This window comes from Cydia amplana, chromosome 25, assembly GCF_948474715.1.
Source record: "Cydia amplana chromosome 25, ilCydAmpl1.1, whole genome shotgun sequence".
NCBI classification, from domain to species: Eukaryota; Metazoa; Arthropoda; class Insecta; order Lepidoptera; family Tortricidae; genus Cydia; species Cydia amplana.
The window spans coordinates 9,080,058-9,102,864 of NC_086093.1; the positions used below are offsets into that span (position 1 = coordinate 9,080,058).

At 38.6% G+C, this 22,807-nt stretch overlaps 1 protein-coding gene and 1 long non-coding RNA gene across 2 annotated transcripts in view; one reads left to right on the plus strand and one right to left on the minus strand.

The window, feature by feature from the left end:
- LOC134659633 (uncharacterized) overlaps positions 1-22,807 on the plus strand; it is a 198,029-nt gene that overhangs the window by 59,133 nt on the left and 116,089 nt on the right. The window lies entirely within an intron of this gene.
- LOC134659620 (spectrin beta chain) overlaps positions 19,453-22,807 on the minus strand; it is a 124,063-nt gene continuing 120,708 nt past the window's right edge. The window contains exons 84-85 of the mRNA XM_063515302.1: positions 19,889-19,985; positions 19,453-19,568 (exon numbers count right to left, since the gene is read on the minus strand). Coding sequence (XP_063371372.1) covers positions 19,457-19,568; positions 19,889-19,985 — 209 coding nt within the window. The 3' untranslated portion in view covers positions 19,453-19,456. The remainder of the gene's footprint in view (positions 19,569-19,888; positions 19,986-22,807) is intronic.

The window sequence follows — 22,807 nt, forward strand, 5'->3', positions numbered from 1 at the left end:
GCAACTTTTGAAAATAACTCATGTTTTAATTTTTATTACACTTTAAAGTTTATTCTAAGACGCAATGTATTGCAAATTTTGTTATGTTTAAAGCGTGACAAGCAACGTCAAACACACTGATGTCAGCGTACATTGAAGGCAATATTTATTTTGTATGAAAAAGAGGAAGTCTAAAGGATTCATAATTTTTAAAAGTTGCTGAACAAATGTTGGTCAGTTTGAGGAATACAGCCTTTAGTTTAATTTATTGCTCCTATTACAGGAAGCACCCTGTATAAATTATTATTGGTCACTTTTTCATAGTATATGACATTTATTTAAAGTTTACAGAAACTATGTATTTTTACATAGGTATTTCGCAGGTACATGTTTCTTTTTCACTGTGCACGTTTTTGCATCCCGACAGCTCACTCAAATTTTATTTAACTTTACATGTTTGACGGGAGTTTTCATCCTTACCTGTCGGATAATTCATCTTCTGAAGCATTTTAATATTTCCGTGCATAACTAATTTATGCTGATACAATTTCTCTATTTCTCGAGATTGTTCGCAAGTAAAGAGTGTTTTAGGTCGTTTCCCGCGCAACTTCCTCAACTGGTTAAGAGCTCGCATGTTCGTGTTACACACTTCACAGAGCTCGTATTTTGTACACTTTTCGCAAAGAAAGTCTTCGTCGTCTCTCATGAGTTCATGACATGACATTCTATTTTCTTTGGCATATAATTCTGCTAATTGTTTCTTTAGCGCTGTTTCTGCGGCCTCGCAGCGTTCTATTCGGACCCAGCAGTCAGTCAGAGTAGGATTACATTTATCTGCAACAAAATAAAATGCCATATAAAAGTTGTTCATATCAATTTTAGTACGTAATTGGTACAAAAGCTTAATTGGCCTATTTATTGGCAAATTTTAGGATGTTTTAATAGTTAGGGTGTATTTTGAATAATGAAAGATATAAAAATCTATGTAGAATAACGTAGCTCTAATAAATAATGAAAAATTAATTTCAAGGTTGCCTGAAGTTTTTGGTTACTAATATAAAATAACCCAAAATTTAGACCCAGTTGTTTCGGAGATAAGGGGGGTAATGGTAATTTTTTGCCTATTTTCTTGAATAACTGCTCTATTTATCCTAAAATTATAAAAAATATATATTTGAGATTCTTACAATGAGCTCTTTCATTTGATATATAACACGATATACCTAGGTAGTTTGAACAACTTTACTTTTTAATTTTCTCATTTACCCCCTAAAAATGGCCTCCATATTTAAAATTCATTTATTTACGTTACACGTCCATCTTTGGGTCACAAACTTACATATGTGTGCCAAATTTCAACTTAATTGGTCCAGTAGTTTCGGAGAAAATAGGCCGTGACTGACAGACGGACAGACAGACAAGTGATCCTATTGGGGTTCCATTTTTCCTTTTGAGGTACGGAACCCTAAAAATATAAATAAAGTTTGTAACTTACCCCTGGGTAGGCTGGTTAAGGCCGTGTTAGGCTGCTGAACACACTCAGGCTCCATTACAAGCTCGTCCTTGACATCAGCATACTGACTGACCGTATCTGCTCCCGACAAGGAAATGTCAATGACACACTCTGGATTCAGGTCATCCGGAATGATGAGCTCATGTTCAGCCTCCACACAGTCCATGTACGCAGCTCGCTCACTCCAGGCTACGCTGTGCAGGTCTTCCTTCACTGGCGGTTCAAATTCTACATCCACAATGGCTGCTTCAATTGCTACATACGGGACTTCCACACAATCTGGTTCTAATTCCTCCTGCTTAATGACAACTGCAACAATGGATTATATTTCGTAGCTACCGATATCTTTATATCAAGTTATCTTATTGTCCTTAATCAACACAGAACAGTGTTCCAACAAACAATATAACACGTTTAACTAGCGTCCCTTTGTTTCTTTTAAGTTGTCATATTATCATAAAACTGAAACCGTTAACTATTCAGGATTTTTGTAAGATTATCCTATAGATAACCTATAGTTCGTTTTTAGGGTTCCGTAGCCAAATGGCAAAAAACGGAACCCTTATAGATTCGTCATGTCTGTCTGTCTGTCTGTCTGTCCGTCTGTCCGTCTGTCTGTCCGTCCGTATGTCACAGCCACTTTTCTCCGAAACTATAAGAACTATACTGTTGAAACTTGGTAAGTAGATGTATTCTGTGAACCGCATTAAGATTTTCACACAAAAATAGAAAAAGAACAATAAATTTTTGGGGTTCCCCATACTTCGAACTGAAACTCAAAAATTTTTTTTTCATCAAACCCATACGTGTGGGGTATCTATGGATAGGTCTTCAAAAATGATATTGAGGTTTCTAATATCATTTTTTTCTAAACTGAATAGTTTGCGCGAGAGACACTTCCAAAGTGGTAAAATATGTGTCCCCCCCCCTGTAACTTCTATAATAAGAGAATGATAAAACTAAAAAAAATATATGATGTACATTACCATGTAAACTTCCACCGAAAATTGGTTTGAACGAGATCTAGTAAGTAGTTTTTTTTTTATACGTCATAAATCGCCTAAATACGGAACCCTTCATGGGCGAGTCCGACTCGCACTTGGCCGCTTTTTTTAGCATTAGAAAGAACTTGAAAGAAGGTAAGCGATTTTGACATGTCTTTTAATTGAAAAACACTTTTTATAAATCAATAACTATTACTTATGAAAGCAGAAGACTATAAATGATCATATTAGATTCATAATTGTTACATATTTACCGTAACTTATTTTAAAAATGTGTTTTTCAATTAAAAGACACATCAAGATTGTTTACCTTATTTCTAATGCTAAAAAAAACTAAGTATAGGTTAAGTTAGGTTTGTTTTATGGCGATCCTGAAAAGTGACGCGTTTCTAAACCAAATGAATTATAACTTAACGAAAATGTGGGCAAACAGTAACAATAGAGACCCGTTTAACAGAGATGAGAGATCTTAATTTCAAAGCAACAACTAATATCTTTTGTTTAATTTCGTCAATGGTAATTGTTTTTCTTATCCTTGGACCTATAAACAGATTCTTTGTAACAACATTATACCATTGAAAGTACAAAACAAGAGCCATCATCATCCTCACGTTGTCCCGGCATTTTTGCCACGGCTCATGGGAGCCTGGGGTCCGCTTGGCAACTAATGGAATTGGCGTGGGCACTAGTTTTAATGAAAGCGACTGCCATCTGCCCTTCCAACCCAGAGGGTAAGCTAGGCCTTATTTAGTCCGGTTTCCTCACCATGTTTTCCTTCACCGAAGAGCAACTGGTAAATATCAAATGATAAATATCATAAGTTCCGAAAAACTCATTGGTACGAGCCGGGGTTTGATTTGAACCCGCGACCTCCGGATTGCAAGTCAAACAAAACAAGAGAGTGAATATCGTAAACCTCACCTTCACCTGCCATCGTATCGGGCTCCTCCTTCACGCGTGCCGCCTCACGCGACATCGACATGGTGGCCCAATTATTAATTTATTGTATCCCAATAAACAACTGTTTTTTACGATCAACAGCCATAAAAAATATAAAAATTAAACGACAACATAACTGAACATAACCTCAATCAATCAATCAATTTTTGTGTATTATGGCTCCATCAGGGCTTGATGATTCCGCCAGTGTCGAGGTTGGATAACACACGGCCAGTATGATAAAGATCGTCGGTGATGTATAGACGGTGTTCGGTAGAGTATCCATCCACCCTACAAACAAACACAAGCAATTCAACCTACGGACAACACAACTACTTCCATACTACTTCCAATTGAACATAACCTTTTTTTTTTTTTTTTTTTGTTAGAATGGCTTTTGCTGCCAGGGCACTTTGCCAATGTCAAGTTTAGTTATAATATAAGGACAAACTGAGGAGTGCACCTAATATGATTTAGCCCAGAATTTTGAATTTAGAGAATTATACACATAAAGATAGTTTTAATAATATAACATTAGCAATAAACACATATAGCTGAACATACATAAGAAATATTTATAGACTTATATTATTTTTATCAATAAAATATGCCAACAGTTTTAATACATTGGGTTCAGAACTAGCCAGAAGAGATTTGACATTACAGGGGAGGCAGACTTTGAATTTTATCAAGAGATCGTATAAGGAAAGACGGTTCAACGGACATTCGAAAAATATATGTTCAATTGTACCTACACCATACCCACATTGGCATTCCGGGCTACCTTTTACATTAATCCTAAATAGAAACTCCGGAGAGCACACATGACCCATTCTAAGGCGAATCAGAACACTTGTTACTTTTTTCTTGAACCTATGTTTATAAAACCAAGGTTTACGATAAATATTTTTTTGAATTTGAAAGAATTGTAATTTGTTATTAGAAACCCAAAGATCCGACCAAACAGAAAGTAGCTTTGATGATGAAACTACGTCCAAGTCCTTACTGAAGCATTTAAAAAAGGACCTACTACCATTTGTAGCCGCCTCTTTGGCAGCTTCATCTGCTTTTTCGTTACCGTGGATTCCTTTGTGGCTTGGAATCCATGATAACTGTACTTCTAAATTTAACAAGTGGCAAGAAAAAAGAGCTTCTTTAATTAGGCAAATTATAGGGGCTTTTGAGCAATTTTTGATAGAATTACAGGTAATGGCCTGGATCGAGCTTAAACTATCAGAAAAGATTACCGATTTGGGCACCTTGAGTTCTATTATATATTTAACTGCTTTCAAAATGGCTACGCATTCTCCGGTGAAGATAGAGCAAACTGAGGGAAGTTGAAATTTGTGGGTTGTCATCAAATTATCATGAATGAAGGCACATCCAACTAAACTATTGTTAGATTTTGAAGCATCCGAGAAGAGTAAATCCCATTCCTGCCACTTAGTTCTTACTGAAGACAGGAATCTGTCATTGACGTCAGTCGAACTACGGTTGACGCCAATGTTCACTGATTTCTGCTGGAACGTGAGGGCCTCGAAAGGAACTGTATAAATGGGGATCTTAGAGAATTTAGTTAAGGGAACCTCAATATTATTTAATCTAACTAGACTGGTAACAAGATTTGGTTTTGGTCTTCTCAGCCATAACGGATTCACATCAACATGGGATTGTAATATTTGAAGCTTTGGGAAGATAGGGTGGTTTTCTAATTGAGCAACACGGAATAAATATCTATCAGCTAGATACTGACGACGAATCTTTAAGGGGGGATCAGCGCATTCTACTTGAAGCGCTCTAATGGGGGAAGATCTCATGGCACCGGTAACTATTCTGAGGGCTTTAGATTGGATCCTATCTAGTTTCTTAAGATCTTTTTTGCGACATGGCTCAATTATAATAGAACCGAAATCGAGAAGAGACCTGACTAAGGCGTTATATAATAATTTCTGAGAATATGGGTGGGCTCCCCACCAGGAGCCAGATAGGGCCCGGATTATATTTAAATTTTTTTCACACTTTCCAATTGAACTTTTAATATGTTCGATCCATGATAATTTGGAATCAAAGATAACACCTAGAAATTTTACATTACTATGAACTGGGATGATTTGAGAACGAAAAAACACATTAATAGGAGGGCAATTTCGGCCTCTGAAAAAGACTAGAGCTGAGCTCTTAGAAGGAGACAAGTCTAAACCATGGGCCTCTAGCCAAAGACCCAGAGAGGCGAGAGAATTGTTTATGTAATGGGTCGCATCAACGACGTTCCTATGAGCCGAATATATTGCAATGTCATCCGCATACTGGAGGATATTGCAATGCTGATTGATGGACTGATCTAAGTCAGAGGTATATATACTGTAAAGTAATGGACTTAAAACCGAGCCCTGTGGAAGACCTCTCCAAACAAGTTTTGAATTATCATGCATGTTAATTACTCTTAATGAAATTTTCCTGCCTGATAAGAGATTATTAATGAAAAGAACAACTTTCTCCGGAATTCTCATGGAACGCAGTTTCCTGCAGAGTACCGGGAGAAGATAGGCAGAGGATATGTCAAGGAAAGCAGCAACAACGGCTTGTTTTTGAGAAAAAGCTATTCTGACATCTGTTGATAATAGAGCATGGCTATCAGTAACACTTCTTCCTTTTCTAAAACCAAATTGGGTCTCCGAGAGAAGCCCCGAGCTCTCAACATACCATTCCAATCTGTTTTTAAGCATATGCTCAACTATCTTGCATAGAACCGAGGAGAGAGCAATGGGACGATAAGAGCTGAAGTTCTCAGGATCTTTTCCCGGTTTCAGGATAGGAAGAATGATTTGAAGCTTCCACAATTCAGGGACATCACCTGACTCAAAAGTTTTATTAATTAAATCCAAATAGAAATTAAGGCACGCTGGGCCAGCCTTTTTCAAAAAAGAGTAAACAATACCATCAGAGCCTGGGGATGAGTCAGTTACTGCAGCAAGAGCCGTTTTGAGTTCATCTAAACTAAAATCCTTATCCAATAAATTGTCCGATTTGTTAAAAGAGTAAGTAGCTGGAATATCGAGCTCATTAGGAGCAGTAGGAGGAGCTAGTTTATTTAAAAAATCATTTGTCCAGTTGAGAGACGATCCAGAGGCTGTTACAGGAGCAATGCCTCTGCGAAATCTTCGTATATTCCTCCATACTGTCGTAGAGGGAGTGGAGGGGGAAATAGATTCGCAAAACGAGTTCCAACCATCAGATTTCTTGGTTGAGAGAATTTTACGACATTTCGCTCTAATTTTTTTGAACTTGATGTAGTTTTCAATAGTTATATTTTTAGCGTATTCTAATTCAGCCTTATTTCGTTCTTTTACCGCGGCAGAACACTCTGAGTCCCACCATGGTTGAGAAGGTTTATTATTACGACGGACAAAGGGTTTTTTGAGAGGGATAGATTCCTCTGCTGATTTGTGGATAGCAGAGACGAATGACTCGTGAGCAGAATTTAAGTTTGGGTGGGTGACAGAGAACAGGATCTGAATGTTGTCATCCAAAGTGGAAGAATATTTATCCCAGTCTGCTTTACCTAGTCTATATTTTAGTAACGGAGGAAGAGAGGCTGAAGGACTAAGGTTTCCGGGTAAGGAAATAAATATAGGGAAATGATCACTATTGTGAGATAGTAAAGAGATATTCCATGATAATTGAGGGGCTAAATTGGAGGAACATAGAGTTAAATCTACTGCTGAGGAAAACTGATTTGGGGCCGTACGTCTAGTTGGTCTGCCGTCATTCAGACAACAAAGGTTCAATTTATCCAATAAACCAAGTAAATACCTGCCATTTCTATCAGAAGTGCCTGAACCCCAACACGTATAGTGACAGTTCAGATCACCCATAATAACAATCGGATTGGGAATATTCTTTATTATAGAGTAGAATTCGTTCAGATTGGCTATAGAAGGATGTGGAATGTAAATTGAGACATAAGAAATATTATTAATGCTGGCTGCAACAATATAAATGTCGTTAGAGTGAACGGGAATTTGTATGTGGTGGAAGGGGATTTTGTTATGAATTAAAAGGGCGGAACCATCCCACCCATCTATCCTGTCATCTCTTAGCGCTAAAAACCCCGGCAATTTAAAGAATTGCTGGGGTTTAAGCCAAGATTCGCTTATGGCAAAAAGTATTGGATTATATTTGTTGCAAAGGAATGATAATTCCGATTTTTTGTTTAAAATACTACGCGAATTCCATTGCACTGCCGTACACATCTTGTAGTCTTTTGTTAAGCAATACACACAGGGATTCTATTTTAGGAGCAGCGTGGTACGGTAAATTGTCTAAACTAAGGAGCATCAGCAAGGTAGTTAAAAGAGAATCTAGGATTTTGTCATCTAGTTGAGCTTTCCCGCGGAAAGCGTTTTGGGGTTGACGGATAGTCGGAGGAGAGCCAGAGTTGGCACTGTCAAAATGATTCTCTAGGTCTGCGTTCGGCTTTTCGCGGAGAGCGCAACCATTTACAGGATCAGGGATTCTGTAACTATTTATTAATGCTTGATGGGCTACCTTGTCATATCCCGGTTGAAGAGGAGCTCTGGGTTTCCTGGTGATAGTAACGGTTTTCTTGTAGGATGATAGAGTAGCAGAGTCGGCAATTTCAGCGTAGGATCGTTTTGATGAGGGGAAGAGATGAGAGGCTTCACTGAATGATATGGCCTCCTCCGACATAGCAGCTTTGATTTTATGTTGACGGTTGTATTCTGGGCATTTTTTATCGTCAGCTGAATGGGCACCAGAGCAGAAAAGGCAAACTACATCATTAAATGAAGTACACTGCGAACTTAAATGTGGCTGGCTGCATTTTGAGCAGCGGGGCTGAGATCTGCAGTGAGCCATAATATGACCATATCTGCAGCATTGCCGGCATTGGATTACCGGCAAATTGTATTTTTCGGTAAGAAAAGAGTTGTGGAAAAGGTACACTCTCTGGGGAATTTTTTGTCCATCGATTGTTACGACTACTGTTTCCGTGGGGACCCATTCGTGGCCTTCACTTACCTTTTTTTTAGCATTGAGTCGCCTCGCCTTAATTACATTTCCAAATCCTTCGGGCGTTATCATGCCCGCTACTAATTCTTCGATGGTCAGATCTTTGGGCACATGTCGAATGATAAACAATCTTGCCACGTTGAAAGTCGGGATAAACGCAAGGTAACGAGAGTTCTCTTTATTAACTATTTCTAGGAACCTGTTAGCAGAAACACCGTTAACAAAGTCAAGGCTTAACCGATTCCTGCCCACCTTACGGATTCCCCCCTCAAGCAAACCTTTAACATTAATAGAGCACAAATATTGCCCAAATTTCACGGGGTGAAGTGAAACTTCATGTGTATTATCGGGAGATAGATCTGACTTCATTTGCACGTGAATCACATACGGACCAACGTCCGATTGGGTGTAGCACTGCCTACCAATGGGGGGTGATGCTGATGCTTGAATCTTCGAAGATTGACCTACTTTTGTTTTTTTAGGAATGTCAGACGAGATCTCTTTTAAATTAATCGCGGATCTTTTGAGGGAAGACGATTTGGCCATTACGTATTCTTCTTCCATATCAGGAGAGATTGATGCTTCACGGTCTGCCGCCGGAGGACTTTGCGGGGAGTTTGACGCAAGATTAATGGCCGCCATGGCCGGCCCGGGTGATGGGTTAGAAGAACCCATCACTCTGCCGGCCATATGAGAACAATCTGAACCCAACAAAATGTAATAAATATATAATAATTGGACAAATAAATAAATAAAATACTATTTGCATAAAATCCGCCCCTAGAATGAATAAATATAAAAATTTGGGCCGAAAAGATTTTAAACGTCACTACCCTTCCCGCACTCCAAAATCCTTTTTCCTGAACATAACCTTCTGCCCACAATTAATGACTGACAGTGACACTGACAGTTAAATTGACGTTGCGCTGCGCCATAGATAGAAGGTAGCATCCTATAGAAGTGGTCTACCCGTACCTCCATGAGGGACAAAACATATAAATTCGACCAATCATAACGTCGCATTGCGCCGCTATGATTGGTCGAATTTATTTGTTATGGTGGGTAACAAATGAATTCGACCAATCACGATGGTCAATTTACGGTGGGGAATAAAACAAGATGTGAGACTGTGACAAGGACAAACAATTCTTTCGCTGCTACTCCTACTGAAAGATACATAAGACTATCCCGTTCTGTCAGTTATCCCCACCACTCATGCCTAATCCAGTTATACTAGATTCATGCGCTGCGCTTACGCTACCTACCACAGATAAAATACATCTTAAGCCGTATCCAGACGATCTGGGCAAATCGACCGATTTGATCAGGAAAATAATTGGCACCAATCTCATCTAGCGTCCACACGTACACAATTTAATCACCAATTTTAAAACCCCGGCGTCCTTGGAGGATATAATCAAACGGAGACGCCATGTCTGTAATTTTCTGTACAAAACAGTCTGCCGATTTTTGCGGGGGAGGGGAACGTCAAATGTATGCGTAACGTAAAAATAGCCATGTCAGATAAACGTCAGTCCATACCATAGAATTAATATGACTAGAACAACTGTCAATCTTCAAAAGTGCGACCAAAAATGAAATGCAAGTGTGTGCGTAAATTGTCTATGTGAGATCAAAAATAGTGATGTCATGTTACAACATATTAATAATCTGTCGATGTTTGATTGCTTTATCGACTACTTTTTCAAATGTGTTATTTGAAACGTTAAAATTCTACGACATTATGACGTATAAATAACACTTGCACTGCGTGTGCTATCAAAATCGTTGCAGACTTATCTTAAGAGCCAACAGGAGCTGAGATTTAAATATTTTAGGTAAATATACCCGTCTCGCTAACGGAAGCGGCTCCTAAAACTAGTGCGATAAGGACAAGGCGAAAACTCCTGCGTAAAAATCTCAAAAATCGAGGTTTCGTACTCGACTGTTTCCTCCTCCAAAACTTAACCAATCGTAACCAAATTTGGAAATCTAAATGATTATGACATTATCTGTGTTGGACCGTTTTGCTTTCTTGGCTAATTGATATAAGTTTTGAATAGCGCGCCTCTCATTGCGGCATAGTTAATTAGGCCATTTTGGCCATTTTTGAAGGGCTCTAGCGCCTTAAAAAACAAAAATATCAAAAAAAGCAAAACGGTCCGACACAGATATTGACAATATTAATCTGTGTTGAAAAAATCATTGCTCTAGCTTCAAAACCCACGGAGGAAACAGTCGAGTACGTTTGTATGGAGAAATGACCACACCTGTTGGCTCTTAATGTAACTCTTACTGTGTTGGAAAGTGAAGTTTAAATTTACCGCTAAACATGAGCACCTTCAAAAAGGTATAACAATCGTTATTATTTGAAGTCGGTTATAAAAGCTAATATCTTAATGATGTCTTGTGAAGAAATAATTACATAGCTATAGTCCGTCAACCAAATCTTGTCAGTAGCAATGTAAAGCAAACTAAAGTAGGGCAACACTCAAAGAGCAGTATTGCGCTAAGAAAAGCAGCAATGTACATCGAACCAAAAGATTTTTTTTTCCGCTGAGCGCGCCCTGCGTACGTCAATTCAAATTGTCACTCGCGGTTTATTGAAAAAAATTGAAACATGGACGGACAATTTAAAAATAAAATCATATCAAAATGCAGATAATTAGATAGTGCATATATTTGTTATTTACAATATAATATGCCACTTGTTAATGTAAATTAGTGTACTGTTCTGGATGAATATGACATACCTGTGTAATTTTTTTGATTGGTATATATTGTACAATATACATATTAAAAATAAAACAACTGATATTTGGGTGTTTATTTAATTTAAAGGTAAATAAGATAAGGGTCACTTTTCGACTTGGCTGCGTTGTACACGTACATAAACCGCCATAGGTAAGTATTGTCTGAAGAGATACTACCTACTACGAACGCCTTATATTGGGCAAGATTTAATCCTGCAACAAACATGTATGGATTAGGTAGATATTGCGAAAGAACGGCGATATAATCAAGGCTCTTAATACTGTTTAAAAGGTTTACCTTTGTAAATAGTCACAACTGATTGCTGAAAACATTAGACATGTGGGCCTATGGACGGTTTCCAGGACACAATTTATGGTCTTGTTGGATAGATTTAGGCATACGTTTTAATTTTATTTATGCCTTTTAACCCTAAAACAAAAAAACTGAACATAATCTTAAAAGTTCGAAAGAGTTCTTCCAGTACTTGTTATAACCTCAATTTTTAGTAATGTTTACCATCAACGAGCATGATTGTACATTGTAGGCCCCTTAGCTTTGCTTATTCTTATTTAATGTATTGGTATTTAATGGTGACAGCAGAAATATCTCTTGAAACAGAAACGATTCAGAATAAAAACCAAATGAAAACAAATAAGGTGACGGCTGTCATTCACGATCCACATTCCACAGATAAAACACAGATGACACGCGTTTTGGAATTATTTGAACACAGTGTTGCTAACCCGCGATTTTTCAAATTTGCCGCCTTTTACTACTGACAAGATTTGGTTGACGGACTTTATTAATATACCGACAAGTTATCGATACTGTCATATGAACATTTTGTCAAGCCCTAGCGTAAAGTAATAGGTTATGTTTTTACACAAAATATTTTAAATTATAGACTAATATGATAAAATATTAGCATACAAAGGAAGAAAAACTTATAATGAACTTTATAAACCGGCTTCTTACACCTTTTACGCTGTTAATTTGACAAAATATCGTTATGAAAATTTCGCTCGGAATATCATAAATCCTCTGAAATGAGTATTTGCTTGGATTATTTGGCACTGTAACACTGAAATCCGGCACACTACAAGACACCATCTTCACTGAATTACTTTATTTAATACTTTTCGTCCTATACCGTGTATATTTTTCAATTAGAAAATTACCGTGATACGCTCTTGGCCGTCCGCGGCCGTCGTCAAAGTCAAAAGTGGTTACGTTTTCTCATTGGTAGTCTGACTTTTTCGCACTCATGGGATGTTCATTTACGTGATGGCTTCCCTTTCGCACACTTAAGCTGTCTGTCAAGCGCGAGCGGGAATTGTATGTCTGTGGTCCATACATTGTGTATGACCGTTGGCCGCCTATTTTCGACAGAGGGGAAAGCCTGTTAATGGCTACTCCGTTTAGTTGTATCCTCCAAGCCGGCGTCTAACTACGAAAATTGGTATTTTTGTGTCCGCACCTGCTGATTTAATCGAGGAATCAAATTGGAATTTGCGTCCGCACGGCCTGATTCGATCGGACAATTTCATCAGCTTGGCGACAAATTGTCGCGTCTGGACTCCACTTAAAGCTTACAGATTATGGCTTCTCCAAACAACAGCGATAATCGCAGTCGATTTGCATTAGGGCCCTCCACACTCGCGTTAGCGGCTTCGCGCCGCAATTCACGCACATAGTCTGGAGGGAGCTATAGGTAGGTACATGGCGGCATTTCATTGCAGAGAGGCTTGAGAATCCTATACTGGCGCATTGGATTAGCCAAGTTATAGGATTTCGTAAATTTAGAAAATAGTTTAGGTAGTAAGTATATTATGTACAAAAATTAACATTATTTCTAAGTTATACTAACAATTATGGATGCAAATTTGAAATAAATATATTCAATTTCAATTTCAATTTGGTCCATCGATTGAATTCGTTGCTGAGGACCTTATCTGAAAATGAGGCTTGTTTAATGTGTAGAAGGTGGCCCATCGTACGTCAGTCGAGGATAGCTATAACTATAAGTGAGAGCGAGAAAGAGATACTATGACCAGACCAATGTCGCGGTCAGGTACGCCCGTTTATTAAAGCTTTAAAAAAAAACAAACCATTACTTGCCAAATTTCATAGTTCTAGGTTCTAGTTTAAAATGAGTTTCCATAAAGTGCTTCAAGAGGGCCCTCTTTTCCTAATAATTATACTTACTTTACTTTTGGTTCTAGGTCCACATAAATTAGAAAGTACCCTATAAATGTTGATTCCCTCGAGATGGTTGAAATATACATACATTTTGCTGTCTGTGAAAATCGACTCCACACTCGCGCTCGCGGCTTCGCACCGCGATTCGCGCACGAGTGTGGAGGGCCCTTTACTGCATTGTTTCGCGTCCCGATCAGTCCCGATACGTTTAGGCCCCATAGCACGAGCGCTTTTCAACGCGCGTTAAAAAAGCGCTTGAATCTGCCCGCACGTAAAAAGTTTTGCGTGAGGGGGTTCGTCTTGGGGTCTGAAGTAAACGTAATGAATCACTAACGTCAGTTACAGGGTACAGTTGGTGAAAGAAAATACGTTTATAATACATAAAAATATATTTCACATTAACAACTACAAGCTTAGATGTAATAACATAAGAAAAATACAGCGGAGTTTTAATACCAACATCCAGTATTCACTAGAGTGCATTTACATACAGTAACGGTCATATGTTCGGGTCGCGCAACGTGTACGACACAGTATAGCCAGTGGGGTGAAACTCGGCCGTTCGGGCACTCTCGGCTCCGTTCGGCTCAGCGTTGCTGCTAGCAATTATTAGGGTTGGCACAACTTGACGTCCCTTTGCGTGCACGACCACAGATAAAATAATTACTTGAAATTTGACAACCCTAAATAGCCGATGGGATAGTGCGATACATTAGCAAGGGACAGCATGATTCGTCCCTGAACCGCTGTCAAACTTCGGTTTTGTAGGAAGTGTCCTTTCTGTACGGTAGTACTATTAGGCCAAGCACGCACCACGATTTTTTTGTCGCGCGATTATTTTGTCGCAGAAATGCAACGTATGTGTTTATATGCCAGTGCGCGCACATGCGACAAGAAAATATGTATTACAGCTCGATTTTAAAATCGTGTCGCAAAAATTAAAATCGTGGTGCGCGCTTGGTCTTACTTATTCAATGCCGCGTAACGTTACACTGTCAAAATAACAAGGCAATAAAATTGTAAAAATCAACGAATATTTCTATAATATGAAAGGGGAAATAGGATTGTAGGGCGTTGTTCAAACACACAGAATAGTTATTTACAATACAAGCGCGGAAAGTAGGAAACTCGCAACGAGCGGTGATAAATTAAAACACGACCGAAGGGAGTTGTTGTTAATCGACATGATTTGCAAATTACCTCGCACGTGTATTGAGTATAACGTTTTATAGTACACGTCGTCAAAAATGGCTCCAACATAGTGCTTTAAAATATCCGAACATGGACTCTAACGCCTTGACAATAGAGTCGAGTTCAGATATATAAAAACGACTTGTCCGCTCCGATATCTGACGGACTGTACATGGGATCTCTTATAACCTGCACGGCTAGCACATGATTATCCGCGGGATAGCTCGCGCCGCGAGAGACGGCAGTCGCCCGTCACAAATTTCTATCTCTATCTGTCAATTCCTCGATTTTGGCAGCATGAGTTCGCACATCGAGAAAAGAGTTCCACGAGAGAGAGCCATCCCGCGCGCGACTTAGCCAATGTGGCCATTTATACATGGAACAAACTTTTCATTCGTGGCAACACTGAATCGGTAAAATAATAATCGGATAAATAATGAATAGTCAGCCTTAGAAACGGAGCGTCCCTAGTCACGATAACTTTGTCTCTTTCTCGCAGTATGAAGAGTAAGAAATAGCAAATATCATTTTTAAGGCGAAAATGTCAGTGTCAATAATGTCAATCAAAATTTGATTCGCTTTGTCGTTACAAGTTGGAATATATTATTATAATTATCTAAAGATTACCTACCTATTCATTAAAATACAACTCCTTACGAATAATTGGCGTTTTGTTAAAAGTTTTGGCTAACAAAATACCATCTTTACGAAGAAGTCAAGTTGTAAGTAGTACACAATTCAATCTTCATAAAGCTCTTTTCCGTTGTCTTTTGCAAAAAAATTACATTCCTTTTAAATCTTATTTACAGACTAAATATCTTATGCTAATCCCCGACATATCTCCGTTATGGCTGGCTAGCCACTGCATTGCTGGCTTCGAAGATAGATTGAATGACAATCATGCACAAGCCTGTCATCAAACACGGAGGTATTCTCTACACCTAAGCATGCTGCTGCTAACCGCAGCCCTCCTGCCATCACGGAAGACATAGAAGGGCTCAAGTTGGGAACCTACTCCGTGCAAGGACAGTCGAGTGTTGATAACACTTCTCAAATAATGTGACTTTTAAATAAATACTACCAAAAACTTTAAATGATTTTATTTACTTTGACCTTTTTGAGATAGGTACTCAGATTTAAGTACGATTCGTCGGAGTCGGAGCGCATTTCACATTTGTATGCCCAAAGCCGGTCGGCTGCTTGCGGATCGGATGGCTCCGGACGGATTCTATCGCTTCTGCCACACATTATGTAAATAGGTACACTGAAAAAGCACTCCGGCGCGGCCCAACTCCAGCCGGTCGGTGGGAATCGTAACTTAAGGATTAGGCTAGTACCAACTCGTACACTACAAAGTAAGTATTACGGCTGTGGTCTTCTGTGAGGTGGAGGTTGAGTTGAGCTGCCAGATTCATTATTTGCATTCTTTGTGGAATGATGTTTCACAAAATTTCGTCTAAATCGGTTCGGCGGATTAAGCGTCAAGAGGTAACATATAGTCAGCAGCAATAGTTGCTAAGCGGGCGAGGTGTTCAAAATTACCTTGACGCGCTCTTATTCTCTTAACAATAAAGTCGCGTCAAGATCATTTTGAACACCTCGCCCGCTTAGCAACTATTGCTGCTGACTGTACATAGGTACAGATTCACTTTTTCATTTACTTATTATAAGTAAGGTTGATGCAATATTCAGGTCGGGATTGTGTTGTTTATATCCCACAATGAATGGAAACACCTAAGGAGCGACATAATATAGGTTGTCAACAATAATTGCATGTAAAAATACGCGTGTAAGTAAATATAACGAGTTAGCACTGATTGATAGCACATAATTGTTTCGCGGATTAGCAATGTAATATTTTTGTATCAATTATTTATGTTTCTATTAATTATCCCCCAGTCAATTCGACACCAACGGTTTGCTTTGTTGATGAGGTCGTGATCGTACAATCTTAGGCTTAGATTTTTTTCTATCGGATTTTCGTTTAACTTAAGAGAACAAACAAGTCATTGTGAAAAAATATAATCATTTTCGATATTAATGGCATGATCATGAAACTCAAGATTCAAATTATACTTAAACAAAAAAGTGTTGTAGTATGAAATAAATATAAAATATGGAAAATTATCTTTCTTTTAGAACAAAAGTCAACAAAACTTCGACCAAATGCGCTTGTCGCGACCCTCTAGCCTCGAAGACAATTTCTCTCATTTTGACGTTCAAACGCGGGACATTTTGTCTCCCATAGTACACTCGTGCTACGATTTTCGAGAGTATCCCGCGTGGAACTGTCAAACGACAAAATTATGTCGCTTTGACATTTGTCCGCGAGACAGCGGGTTGTCGCGCGGCTCTTATGCTACCGATTCGCGAGAGAGCTCTATGTCGCGGCATTTTCTCGCCTGTCGACTGTCGCGCCCATCATGTGCTAGCCGTGCTGTGCGTGTTGTATGGACGACAAGGTAAGTTACGCTGGCATTAAATTGTTGCATGAAAATGCATTGATACAAACAGCAACACTCTTAACTGTCCATCGGTGGACCTTATGCCTTTTGTAATAAGGTTTACGATTTGTCAGTTGACAGTGTGGCCGATGGTACCTAATCGAAACACTCGAGCGAAGTATAATAATATACACTCATGGACAAATTAAAAGGAACGCAAAAAAAAGGTTTGTTTATTAATTGGATAATATAAGATTTCTGTATAGCTGTGCTGGTTGGAAAAAGGTAAGCATTTGACCAATTACTAATACATGTATTGAAATTAGTTTAGATAATGACCAGTACATATCATGTTTAAAGTGGTTTATCAATGAGTTTCAGTACTTCCAGTCCGAATACATATTTAAACTTGCTCTAAATATTACATTACTATATCTTCGTTCGGGTGTCATCATTTTTCATTAGACTTATATCGACCGGGATATGAACCGTGATTATCGCGCGCGGTCTACACAACTTTGACACGCACCCGCGATCTTCAGTTACCCGTGAACAAGATGCATGTAACTGCGTCGAAATATCGGGAGCTCGAAAACAACACAAAAGGTAATCACGGTTCATGTCCCGGTCGATATAAATCTAGTGAAACTAACCGTGAATAATTCAAAGCTGTTACCATTTTTCATGTTAAAACGCTTATTATGATTACATTTAAAAACTTAAATACTAAGTGTTACTAGGCGAGCCGACACGATTCGTATGCTATTGATTTTTATAAAAAAAACTGTCTGTATATACTCATCCCTTATTCATAAACGCGTTACAAACCTCAATTAGCTAATAATCGTTTGTCCTTATCTGTCATTTTGACTTATGTATTTGTAAGAAAGGGGTGAAACATAATTTAACTAAATCAGGCCCGTAATCTTGAATAAGGAGGTAAGTATTTAACTTGTTGTAAATCGAAATAGACGATTAAAAAGACCGGAGTTGGTTTAGTTTGGAGCACGTTGGTTGACCATGTCCGCTCGTGTAGCAACACTACACATTATGCATACATATTACGTGGTTTAAATACGAAATAATATCTTATATTACTAAAATTATGGTCGATTATTGCTTGGATATACATTTAGAAAACCGACTTAAAAATTGGTCCCATTTTGTGACAAATTAATAATAATAAAACATGGGAATGTTCTTTTTTAATTGGTCCCTGATTTTTTTTTAAATAACAGCAACACAAATTTGTTACTGCATTGTTTTGTATATGTAAATAGATACCAAATAAGGTATCTCAATAATAATAATATAAAAAGGCACGATTTTGACGTTAAGTAGTAACAAAAATCTATATACATGATTATTAACAAAACTTTATAAAGTAACCACATAGATCCAGATGTGTTGCATAATTATTTTCCATCTTATTTTCACGGAAATATACGAACGTGTCTCGCTATTTCAGTCAGTCTCGGTACAAAAAGCACTGAGGTTGACTGAAGTAGCATGACAAATACTAACGTTTCCGACAAAATACGATGGGAACAATTATTCACTACATCTGTAGGTTGTAAAGCAAGCATTCGTCCTCGAGAACAAAAACTTGTGTCATAATCTGCTAATATCAAATTAAAAATTATTTTAAAAGGTCATATACGGTCGATACTTTATTCTATACTTGTAAAAAAATATTTTTATTATTGTCATCAAATCGTAAATGTTTTATACGACTTGTTTTTAAGTTACTTAATCGTATCGCTAAATTATTCTCTTTAAAATACACGGTGAGCGCCTATAACACAAAATATATAGTTTAAACATCCATTGGTAATGATATTATGAGTAAGAAATGTATCATGTATCAGCCTGTACCATGAGTCATTGACAGTGTCAAAACTGACATAAACGCTTTCGAGAACGTAATTTACTTTCTATACATCTCGCTTGCCCTAATATGCGGGTACGAGCGAGATGCATAGAAAGTGAATTACGTTCTTGAAGGCGTTTATGTCAGTGTCAAACTGGTGGTAGTGGTACTTTTCGCGCTACGGTAAGAACAATTGACAACAGACAGTGAAAAGTCACATCCGATTGATTATTATATTTAATTATTTAGAGTTTTTTATTTCCTAATTTGTAAATTAGGAAAATCTCGTAAAGTACACAATATTTGGCTATAAAAGTATGCAGGCAAAAACAACGCATTACATTTTTTCAACTCCAATTATCTTTAATTTAAGTCAGTTATCGGGCCCATCCTGTATAAACACAGTCTAGCCGCCCGTACGTCAAACCTTGCCAAGCAAAATGCAATTTTATTTCGTCAACACAAAGTTCAAATTAGAATGGAACAGGAGACCTTTTTATAGGTCTCTGGGCGGCTACAGGTTATTGGTTGGTTACATGTAACTGCTGCGCTTTTTGCGGCTAAAGAGGCCGCCGAAGACTCCCTTCTTGTCCTTTTTCTCCTTGGAGACTCCGCTGACGGACAGCTCGGACTCCCCGGATGATCTGCCGGGAAACATTACGTTTTAGCCACAGAATAAGTAATAGTATTATCATACAGAACGGACACGCACCGCCCCGCCCCGACTCGGATTACCTCGCCCGCGACAGGCCGCGACATGAATGTGTGCGTAAGTCGCTCTACTGAGATTCCGTCAGAAACTTAGACTTAGACTTAAGGCGATAGAGTGCGTGTTAATGTGCGTGCGTGTGTGTGCGCGTGAGATGATGATGGCGACTGTACCTACACTGTTGTATTTTAATGTAATTTTAATTTAATATGGATAATTTGTTATCTGAAATAAAGGAATGTATACTCGTATAACCTGGAGGCGGGGCGCTGGTCGAGCGCGGGCGAGCCCCCGGCCACGGAGGCGGGGCGCCCGGAGCCCGAGCCCGCGCCTGCGCCTGCGCCGCCGTACGCTGCAACACAACAACCACAAGTTATGGCGTTATTCATAAACGGCTGCTAATCAGTTGATGATCGTCCTCGTGCCGCCCAATGTGCATTAGGATGAACACTCAGTTTCGATGGAATGTCAACCTTAATAACAAACAGAGTAGGTAGCATTTCATTTGTCTCGCAAAATGTTCGAACAATTGAAATTCAACCCAATTGAAAATACAACAAGATTCAAACAACCATTCGGCTATAATTTTGTATGGTGGGCAGCACGGGGATATGTCGTCATGCCATAGAAAGGGACAAGCGATGACCATCAGCTGATTAACTTAGCAGACGTTTATGAGTAAGGGCCTTAGTCTGTAGATAGTAAACTTGTCTAGGCGTAGTGACAAGACAGAAACACAGAGAATGTCACCAGTACTACTAGATCTACTAACAGCTGATACAGACGGACTGAAAAAAAAATAAGCCCATAAAAATTGCAGTCGGTAACTCTAGACGCCGACGGTCAAACAACGCTAGTGTGGGGTGACCTTTAGGGCTCAATTAGACGATGCGAGAACTCGCATGCGAGTTTTATTACATTGCGGGTTTTGATCGGTCGGTTGAATTGGACGTAACCAAAAGTCCGCAATGTAACTAAAATCGCATGCGAGTTCGCGCGCCGTCTAAATCAGCCCTTATTCCGAGACAAATACAGTAAAGAAGGCTAGATTGTAACAACAATCTTATTATTAATTAGGAAATTCCCGCCACACAGTACTCGGGCGCTCTAGGATACGATATTAGAAAAAATGCACTATTTATAAAATCATATTAGCTAAAAACAATTAAATATCAAATTGCTGAAATCCAAAGCTGAAAAACAAAGCACAGACAAGCAAACCGCCACCGCAACCAACACACAAACATACATATATAACGTATATCTAGGCAGAGTTAGGGTGGCATAAAAATACGTTAACAATAGTACATTACTGCAGACGCCGGGAAAGAAGGGCTTGCCGGGTGAGTAGGTATAGCCGGCCGACCGTAGGGAGGCCGGATAGTGATACGAAGCCGGCAAGACCTTTTCACGGCTAGGCATGTATAGTGCTTTTCTCAAACATGCAATGAAATAAAAAAATACACCACTCAAAAAACAAATTTATAGTCTTTATATTAAAAATCCAACATCACAACAAAAGTTTTTTAATTTTCCTTCCAATCCCGCCATAATTGTTTTTTTTTTACGGAATTCGTCCGTATTTCGCGTGTGTAGTGTTCGAATAGACCTTATTAGGGCCATTATACACAATCTGATAATAAGAATCTCAATTTCTATAAATAAAATAAATGCAGAGGATTTTAAATATTGTCTATGGTCTCTGGTGACTCACGTATAGACAAAATTTTAAATTTATTCATCAACACATTGAATCATACAGATTCGTATTCTTAATATCAGTACGTTCGTGTATAACAGGCGTTAACACGGATATTTTGGTCCGAAATAACCATTCATTCACCAAAAATATAAAAAAAAAATATAATTCGGCTGTTTAGTCTGTTCATGGACACAGACCCCATGTTTACATTAGAATTTAAAAAAAAATTACTTCCCGGCCTAGGCCTTCAATTTCGTATGAAATTCCTTTACAGTTCTCTGGAGTTGCTCCGCCCTAAACGTGATACTTCGAAGCCTGATATAACGCCCGGAGCGACGACATTTCATTGCATGTTTGAGAAAATTATTTTTTCCTGGTCTCCGTGCATGTTTCCGCTTTCAGGTCCGTCATACAGAAAAGTAGTATACACACCTCGGCCAGTAAATAATAAAACCACAGACACCATGTGGATCAGAGACATATATATATATCTTACTACTACTATCTTTACTGCCCTTGGTATGTAATAGTGTACTACAGTACATATGGTGCTAATTTACCGCCCTAGTGCGGTAACTAGCACTATACATGCGTATGTCGAAAATTTAAAGGGCCATTTGTACTGTAAAACGTTGTACAATTCACGTGCGAAAAGGTAATTCGCAACTAGTGTCGATTCCAAACACTAGCTCCCTTCGGTCGTGTTTTCGTTGCGAATATCCTCCTTTTCGCACTTGTATCATAATGTACAATTACTGTGGCATATTGCTCATAAGTTTGCGTTTTAAGATAATGCATTTTGTTTTGTTTAATTATCGTAGTTTTAATTTTAACGACATTTTATAGTAAGTAAGAAAAAATATCCCAAAAAAATTTGACAACGTATTTTCGTGCCACCCTGTATAAGTCTATAGTACATACATTGGACTCTATGAAGTACATAAAGAAGATGGCTGGATCCTGAATGCATGTAAATATATAAAGAGAATATTATATTTACTTAAATATTAAAGTATATTTATATCATCGTAAGGCAAAAATATGCTCCATATAAATTGATTATCTCATGTCTGTGAAAAACTATACTGATCGAATTTTTAGTCAAAATTTCGGATGAAGGATGACTTACGTTAGACCGGCCCGGGGCCGGGCCGAAGCTTCCGGCGCTTCGTTTTCTATGGAAAGCACGAGATCACCGATCAGCCGTCATAGAAAATGATATGTCGCCTCGGCCCGGGCCCGGCCAGGTCTAGCGTGAGTCATCCGTTATACATCACCACCGAGGTTAAACCCACGATTATGAACACCACACACAATTTGAAAGGGTAACACTTTTGCCTTACTGCAGTTTTCATCCTAGATCTTACGCAACAGCTGCCAGATGCATCGAGCTACGATGAGAACTTACGCGACAGCTGCCAGATGCAGCGAGCTACGATGAAAACTGCACAATATACAACATTATGTAATTA